The following is a 9,323-nucleotide window of genomic DNA, read 5'->3' as shown; positions in this document are numbered from 1 at the left end:
GGCTGCCGTCGGCTCGTCTGATGGTAAAGTACCGACTTCGCCGACAACGTGTATAAAGCCGTGCCGACGTAGACGCACTGACCACTGCAGCTGTGTCGCTAACGATGGACACTCGTGCTGACCGGTCCCTATCCATCAACACATTCTTGGTGTAGTCGTCCATCCCCCCGAATCCCATCCATTCTATGGGCTATTATCTGACAGTGAGCCGTCACATGCCTCTCATGCGTGGAGTTTGAAATTAAATATAGAATGTACTTTGCGAAAAGCACGTTTTTACCACTCACGCGTGTGCGCGAACACACCCCCGATAGAGAGAGAGGGAGAAATAAAGAGTTCGACAAGCAAATAGAGAAATAAGAAAGAGAGAGAGAGAGAGAGAGATAGACGAGGGTAGCGGACGTGTGCGTGCGTGTGAACGTCCGTTTGTGCGTTTATGTTTCGTATTTCTGTAAAATATAACAACGTTGTGTATGCGTCTTAACGTTGTTGACAAATATCCAATATAACAGAATGATGGTAAAAAACTCAAATAAATTGAAATTATACGTATAATATTTTATAGTAGAGAACGCAACTTCGCGAGTATTTTTATATGTAAGCTGTCGATAGTAATATGTCTCTCATCATTGCATATGAGCCTCATATAGTGTATCTGTTAATCTTAATTTTACTGCGTGTCGACATAAAACTTGAATGGATAACACGCTAAGTAGAGAGACAGCTTTTTGTAATAATGTTGTGTCTTTATCTGCGTATAGAGTCTGTGAGTTGAAAGTATTTTGCACCGCCGCGGTCACACATTGTCACATTCTACGTTTACCCAGACTTACATGCAATGCCAAAAAATAATTTATAGTGAGATAGCAACAGTTTATTATTCAAAATTTCTATACAAACATACATATAATTATGCGAAATTGACTTGTTCGTATTTACACTATAGGATGTTTAAAGTACAATGGTTGGCAAGTCACGCTGCTTACAACGTGTGCTTTATTGTTACATTTTTCTGTACAAGCATGATAGTATGTACATTATAGAACTATGTCAACACGCATTGATCACTACACAAATATTTACTCCCTCATATGTTCAATAAGTATAACGCTTATAGTATACATGTATGCTATAGTAACAAGAATATATCGTTACGATTATGTACGTATTGATGTGGATACTTTAGGCGGGAGCCAGGTTCAAAGTCGCGCACATATACGTGATGACACATGTCGCTATTGTCCTCCTCAACAACCGTTTATATATCATCTACGAACGCTTTACACACACGCGCGCGTTAATACTCGTGTAATAAACCATCTCGTGTTGTCTGGCTGGCTTCCATGGGTTCGTCTGCCATCGATAGACACGCGGTGTGTTAACTGTCATCACGGTAGCCATCGGAAGCCATGAACGAGGCCAGAAAGTCGATCATGTAGCAGCAGGCTGGACTTGACGTCGACATCATATACTCAACGTTCAGTGCTTCTAAATAAGACAAAAACACTCAATGTTTAGCGCTTATAAATAAGAAAAATATACTCAACGGTCACCGCTTATGAGAAGAAAAAAGTGGGTTCTGACATTCTATACAATATGTCTGTTTTATTGTACAAAGTAAATGCGGGGTTTACAAGTTACGCTGATATGGGAATACTACATGTAAATGTCTTGCGAACCCCCTCAAGAGGCGGCGACGCTGCAACATTACCAAGGCTTACTAAATGCTCTTTATTTACAACGCATAATACAAGCGGTACACAGAAATAAGCTAGAGGAGGCAACATGAAAGTACATGGCAACAGTCTAAGATGTCTATGGCAAGACAATATATTTATAAATATAATCGAGTATGATAATTGGGATGAGTTTATAACATACCGATGAAGTTGAGGATGCTGGGAGCAGCGAAGCCGTGCTGCGATGAGAGAGAGAAGCTGTCATCTAGCATCGGTGACGTGTCAGCAACACGGACGACATCTTCTGATTCATCTTCATCGTCCTCATAGACGCCAGCACGCCGATAATCTATGCGAAGCGGCGACGTCGCTCTGTCGCCGTGTCCGTCAACGTAAGAGTCTGAGAAGCTCTCGTCGGATGAGGAGAGCGACATATCAAAGGATGCTGTCAGGTCGGGAAGATGCTGTGTCATGAGCGTCAGAGCGCCGTCTGGATAGGCGACGGCTAGCTGCTGCAGATAGACAGGCATCGCGTACTGAAGGCTGCAGTCGATCAGTAAGGGGTCCGTGTATCCGTGCGCCGCATCATGACAGCACTGCGACGTTACGTGCTGCTGTTGCATTTCGTCTGTTCGTAGAGCGAGTGCGTGCGTCTGTATGTCTCGTGTGTGTAGAGCGAACATGCAGTGACTGCCGTCGGCGGAGGGAGTGTCGTTTATAAGCGTGGCGTCGACGACACGGATGACGGGTCGTCGGCAGCGACGGCAGCGCCACCGTGTCACGTCGGCGTCGCCCACGGCACTTCTTTATACAGGTTGTCGGCGAAGTTGGTACTTTACCATCAGACGAGCCGACGGCAGCCGCCACACACGTGCCGCGACCTCTGTCGGCTGGACATTGGACACGCGTTAGTGTGGACCGTTAACAAACCGGACCGGTCAGCATTGTTATAGCTGGTGCGTGCGTTACTGCACTGGCTTACACGGCGCGCGCGCAACCCTCGCTGATGACAACAACAACAACATCAACAACAACATACCTGTAACGATGCGGCGTGTCAACGATGCATTGTAGCGGGAGGTTACCTATTATGTTCTATCTATGTATAGATCTCTCATTGTATCACCCGTAGCGGAACGTGGCCGGTTTTGTTGGTAATGTTTTCCTGAGGCAACGAAAAGGAACAGGTGCCGTATTCTGAAGATAAATAACTTAAATTGTGGTGTAGTTTTATTCGTCATAAATCATGAAGAAGTTTGACGTTGGGGATAGTTTTAGCTGTAACGATGCCGCGTGTCAACGATGTATTACAGCGGAAGATTACCTACTATGTTCTATCTATGTATAGATCTCTCCTCGTGTCACTCGTAGCGGGGTCACGTTGGTGATGTTATGCTATGATGTTACCCATCGCTTCATTAATGTAGTATAGTGTTTTCGTTCCAGAAAACCGCGACTTTATCCGCAACGACGTAAATTATAAGTTCCCACCATAGACAGTATATACTAGTTATACATTTTACTATAGTGTCTCTATATATTTATTTGGTGCCACCCCTCTCTAACTTCCCTAGAGGCAAGTTTAAGGCCAACTTAAATTGCGATGTAGTTTTATTCGTCATAAATCATGAGAAGTTCGACGTTGGGGATAGTTTTAGTTATCATATATTAATAAAAGTTTCATGTTAAGGATTAGTAATTACAAGTGACTATCGAGTAACTGCTAAAAATCGTAAAATCCGCCAAAACACCGAAAAAATACTAATTAAAGACCATTAACAGCATTGCGCGAATAACAAAAAACAGCCATAAAATTTTAAATTTATTTTATTCACTAAAATAAACTATGCGTTAGTATTTCCATTCAGGATAATGTATAAAAATGACAAAAATGTTCGAGTACACGTAAAGTTCGGTTAACTTACTGAGACTGTTGATCAGAGAACGAGAACAATATACATTACAAGTTGGAAACATTTCCCCAACAAAAGCTTACATGGTATACACACAGAACATCGCGAACAGAATGGTCGTATGAACAGTTGGAACCAATCATCAGACCATCATACTAACCAGTGTATTTTGCGTTCCGGGAGAACATAAAATCTTCATCACAATCGACAGTACAAACAACAATTTACTCGGCGGACTGCACAGCATTGCACTCTTTTCAACATAATCATATGAACAAAAGCTCATAATACCTACTATTAGGTATTATTATTATTACGAGGTATTATTAGCTCTTGATATGAAGCATGAGGGAAGACTTGAGATCCACGATTAAACAAATGATGTATACGGTATTAACAGAGAGGGAGAGAGGAAGGCGCTTCCTACCAACAACAGGAGTGTATGATAGACATATATTATCTATATTATATACACACCTGACATAACACGCAATTTTACGCAGCTGTGTGTGAGCCATGCCGAACGCGCGATTTGACTACTACGAACACTCACTCATATAAAATTTGATTCGTGTTTTTTCATGATTTCACCAAATAAGTGTTGACGTTTTATATGAGCGTACGCTTATTACCCCCCTAGCCACTTGTCATGAAGACAGGTGGCATCCAGGTAAATATCCAGGTGAAGGATTGTGCAGTGGGGAATGGGGCCATTGTAGCGCCCACAAGCACCTGTACTGTAATGCCAATAGGCACTTATATTAGGCATTTCCAATATAAAAATGATAGTAAACGAACACGAACTGTATTTACTACCAAAGTCTCATGTTTCTCTATTCTGTTTCGCCTATTATTAGTTATAATTCCACTACACGTAAAAGTCGTTCAAACGCTCCGCTACGACACACAATGTCACCGCACGGACGCCACTGTACATATACTCACAGAAAGACATCACAGACGTCACAGACAAACAGACAGTGTTTTCTATCTTTGTGAGTTTATGCACCGTGGCGTGCGTGCGGTGACACGGTGCATCGCTAATGGAGACAGCCAATTAATTCCTAAAATATAATAACTGTCACCATAATCTTCCACGTTTCATAAACGAACATGATTACTGCGACCCTAGAACGCGACGTTAGAAGCGAACTTAATTCATCTGTCCCGCCTAGAAATAATTTGGTATCCGCTCGCGCATGATTCAGTATATTTCGCAGACCAACCACCACCGCCGCAGTGAAATTCACATTACCCTGGTTCGTAAACACTTACGTTCAGCTGAGATCAGATATGAAATTGAATATTGTACACCAGGGTACGGAACCGTCTTGATTCACGTGAACGGAAGTGATACCCTCTTGTTTTAACGCCACACATCTCCCTCTAGCGCCAAGAAACGGTAATGCATCGAAATACCGCGTGCATTTTATTTTACGTTTGTATCGTAACATAAATCGGGTTACTCTCTCCCTGGCCCACCAGACCACGGGCATGCCCTAATTAACTTTCTCGATATACTTAATTAATACTTAATTACTCGATTAATAATTACTCGCCGGGTACGCAACGGTAAGGAGTACGTGCACCATGTATTCTAACAATGCTTTATCGTGGAGAATGGATCGGCCGATACGAGGACACACACACAGAATAGCCGCCAAATGATCACTGCACATGTATAATCTCATACAGACAACGGTTAGACGCCTCACGTAAAGTCTCTGCACGCAAATTATCACTACACAAATATATATAATCTCATAAACACAACGACGATGAGCTGAATGTAAAATCCTCGTAGCAAACGACTCGCGTACGTGTCTAACGAAGTGATACGTTTACAGAAAGCATCGACAGATGTCGCCCCATAGATGACACGCGTAAATATGTGTACACGTCATCGGTGGATGATTGAGCACATGCCCTCCTCGATTTCAAACGCTTGCACACGCCCAATGTATATACGTACCTATACTTGCAATAACATGAACTTACTATTGAGATTCACCGACGAATTCTCTACGTAAAAAAATCCTAAGACGTCAACACTAAACGTCTTGTTGACTATATTTCGATTTTGTAAACGTAATTCAGAAACCATGTCTCAATAAAATTTACAAGATTAGTATGCATCTCAAAGTATTATAAAATAATCTGACCATTTTTACGAATTCTATAAAAGGGCTTTCTTTCTATAAAGGCCGAAATCACATAAGCTAAGGCACGGTGTACACACTTTCGTAGAGGTTTCAAACACTTATAGATCACCACTTGAGCCTGTCAAAAATCCTTTTAAAAAAACTTCGTCACAAATTCAAACTATAAGGTCACACTGCTAAATGGCTAAACTTCTGCATCACCCAAAATGTGACGCATTGTCAGCAATAACACACGGCAGTGAACGACAAAATAAAAAACACCGAAACAAAAATCCACCACCCATTGCTATAAACGCAGTGCTCACTTTACATCAATTGATTTTATACAAAATGGTATCAAATTACGATCATAACACAACACAACATCCGATAAGTTACAAAAACTCTCGGGAAAAAACCATCGACAAGTTTAGTTTCAGAAACTGTGCACTTAAATCTACATATAAAAGGTGCCATATTTGATATGGATAGGAAATCCACGATTATACACAACGAACGTACACAACCTAAGTTTTTATCAACCAGTACAATATATTCATGTTCCATTACCACGTTTCCACCAAAAACGTCCCCGCCCCACCATAGCAGATGCAAGCACGTAGACATTCATGTGACATTCTTATCTGCACACTACACATATAAAATAAAAAAAACAGTGTTGTATAAACAGAACAAAATGAAATTCGTAAAACTCATTACTCGATCATGTCAAGAGAGATTGCACAGAGAGTTCTAACAATTTTTACACGCCGATCGCAGCAATTCTACGATCGTTTTATGATTGTCAGAGCGACTCACAATCGAGATAAAACCCCCGTTGCTCACACACCACCCCGATCTTGCTTGCAGACGTTGGCAAGCTTTGTGTGTTGGACAGCTTACAGTGATGGTGGGTTAGTCCACACCTGTGATGTCGCATGGAAGACGGGAAAATTGATAACAATACCTGACCAATGTCCACTGTCAGTGTCCCTATACACAGCCAGGCATGACCTCTCTCATACTATGATATAGTATACAGAGAATTAAAGTAGTACATAACTTTTATTAGATGGTATATCTATCGTAAGGCAGTAGATATGTTTAGAAGTGAGTTTTCAGACGTTGATGAGATTTGCGTACGTTTGCGGCTTGGATGCCGCACACAGCTCCCTGCATTACCCATATTATAGTGACCCTGTGTTTAAGCTGTCATGCGCCACTTTTCACGTTACCCGCCACTGTTCACCTTGCGTTACCACGGTGACCAAGCGTGTTCGGTGACAGACTGCATCATTCAGCATTACCACGGTTACCCTGCAAGCCCGGTGACCAACCGACTGCATCATCCAGCGTTACCACGGTTACCCTGCAGAGTGATTGTCGACGGATGCCCGTGTCGTCACGGCGACGGCTCGTCTACAGCGTCGTCATGGCGACGGCTCGTCTACAGCGTCGTCGTCTCCTCAGCGCTGGAAGGATGCTGACGTCGTCGTGAGCTCAGTTCGGGTTCGCTGTCCGTTGAGCAGAACCTCAGAGCTGCGAGGTCCACGTCAGACAGCAAAGCGGCGTGCCTGCCCTTGCCCTTTCCTCGAGACTTCGTCTTGCGTAACCTGCGCACACGCGGAAGGGAATCGCTGCGGTGAGTGCGAGGTGGGTCGCGTTGTGCGATGGGACCGGTGGGAGCGGCAATGAGATGCACGAGCAGGTAAACAAAGCTTACCTGTGCTCACAGGTAAACAAATTTATGTGCTCACAGGTAAACAAAGCTTACTTGGTATGAGGCAAGTAAAAGAAATATTACTCCATGGCCAGGTAAACCACGTACCTGTGCTTGTGCCTCTGCAGCATCGTAACAAAGCTAGCACAACAGGTAAACAAAGCTTACCTGTGCTCAACAGGTAAACCAAAGCTTACTTGTATGAGCAGGTAAAGAAATCTACGCTGCATGCAAGGTAAACAACGTACTGTGCGTGTGCTGAGAAGGTAATACAAAGCTGAACGAAGAGCAGTGTAAACAAAGCTTACCTGTGCCTCACAAGGTAAACAAAGCTTACCTGTGCTCACAGTAAGACAAAGCCTTACTTTGCTCGAACAGGTAAAGCAAAGCTTACCTGTGCTCACAGAACAAAGCTTACTTGTGCTCCACAGGCTAAACCAAAGCTACTTGTGTCCACATGTAACAAGCTTACCTGTGCTCAAGTAAACAAAGGCTTAAACCTTGCTTGCCACACGAGGTAAAACAAAGCCTCACTGGTGCTCAAAGGTAAACAAAGCCTTACTTGTGCCTCACAGGTAACAAAGCTTACCTTGCCTCACGGTAAAACAAAGCTTCTTGTGCTACAGGTAAACAAGCTTACTTGTGCTCACAGGTACCAAAGCTTACCTGTGCTCACAGGTAAACAAAGCTTACTTGTGCTCACAGAGGTAAACAAAGCTTACCTGTGCTCACAGGTAAACAAAGCTTACTTGTGCTCACAGGTAAACAAAGCTTACCTGTGCTCACAGGTAAACAAAGCTTACTTGTGCTCACAGGTAAACAAAGCTTACTTGTATGAGCAGGTAAAGAAATCTTACCTGCATGCAGGTAAACACGTACCTGTGCTGTGTGGCTGAGCATGTAAACAAAGCTGAACGAGAAAATAAACAAAGTTTACCTGCACAAGCAGGTATAAACACATACCTGTGCTGCGTCGCGGATCGCCGCGCCTGCCTCAGCGCCTCGACGTCCGACCCCGAACTCGAGTCTCCCACTCCGCCGCCGTCCTGGGTCGCCGCCGCGGGCACGCTCAGCCGACACTGTGGCGTCCTCGCGGCCTTCACAGGTCGATACGGCTCCTGCGCATTGTCCTGCGAGTAGATGGGAATCGGTTGGAATTTCATCATCGATCATCGGTTGCACCCAAACCGATCGATGATCAAAGATAATCGGTTGAATGTTATTGATTGCGGCCACCAGATATTGAAAAATATCATATTGTATAATACAGTGTTTAGTACAATATTCTACATGCTATGTAACAGTATTATGCTTGCTTATGTTTGGTGTAGGTTAGATTTACGATCTCCAAGCTGTAAAGTAACACACACACACACAAAATAAAATAAAGAGTCATTTCATCAATGTTTGCAAATTCTATTGAAAATTTAAAAAAAAAAATTTGGGGGGGGATAATTGATTATTTATTTTCATAATCGAGTGCTTAGTCACTTGCTGCAAACGACTGACTTTAATCGATAATCGATAAATCGATTAATCGGTAATCGATAATCGATCATCGGCACATCACTACCTGAGAGCTTGTCGACTTCGGACCGTGGCTCGAGCTCGACCCGTGGCTCTTCGACGAGCAGCTGTTGCTATCGTCATAGCGACAGATGAGCACGGTTGGCTGGCGGGGCGACGTCGTCGTCGGCGGGGGAGCTTCGCGGGGAATGGCGGCGGGAGACACCGGCTCTCGTTCCGACGCCCACCGCGAGGCTGCGGCATGAGAGTACAATACACGTGAGAGCGATACAACCTCGATAATGATAAAACCTCAATAAAATAATAGCGACACCCCTAAAAAAATGCTGCTATGTAGGTAAAC

At 43.5% G+C, this 9,323-nt stretch overlaps 1 protein-coding gene and 1 long non-coding RNA gene across 2 annotated transcripts; both read right to left on the bottom strand.

Moving 5' to 3' along the window:
- Positions 1 to 884: 884 nt before the first annotated feature.
- LOC106813338 lies at positions 885 to 2,441 on the bottom strand. The gene is made up of 2 exons (XM_014817464.1): positions 1,882 to 2,441; positions 885 to 1,488 (listed from the first exon to the last, which is right to left on the bottom strand). The coding sequence occupies exons 1-2, from the start codon at positions 2,360 to 2,362 to the stop codon at positions 1,379 to 1,381; spliced, it is 591 nt and encodes a 196-aa protein (XP_014672950.1). The 5' UTR covers positions 2,363 to 2,441; the 3' UTR covers positions 885 to 1,378.
- A 1,049-nt stretch (positions 2,442 to 3,490) lies between these two features.
- On the bottom strand, positions 3,491 to 9,317 carry LOC106813336. Its single transcript, XR_001394455.1, has 3 exons — positions 9,027 to 9,317; positions 8,417 to 8,583; positions 3,491 to 7,346 (listed from the first exon to the last, which is right to left on the bottom strand). It is a non-coding gene; the product is annotated as an uncharacterized LOC106813336 (long non-coding RNA).
- Positions 9,318 to 9,323: the final 6 nt, after the last annotated feature.

This window comes from Priapulus caudatus, unplaced genomic scaffold (assembly GCF_000485595.1).
Source record: "Priapulus caudatus unplaced genomic scaffold, Priapulus_caudatus-5.0.1 Scaffold756, whole genome shotgun sequence".
NCBI classification, from domain to species: domain Eukaryota; kingdom Metazoa; phylum Priapulida; class Priapulimorpha; order Priapulimorphida; family Priapulidae; genus Priapulus; species Priapulus caudatus.
This window is presented reverse-complemented; position numbering and strand designations above follow the sequence as displayed.

Bases quoted from the DNA above. Each gene is read 5' to 3' on its own strand.
- LOC106813338 (XM_014817464.1), bottom strand. From the start codon at position 2,362: ATGTTCGCTCTACACACACGAGACATACAGACGCACGCACTCGCTCTA. The intron at 1,489-1,881 runs GTATGTTATAAA...TGTCTTATTTAG, and splicing joins CAGCATCCTCAACTTCATCG to AAGCACTGAACGTTGAGTAT.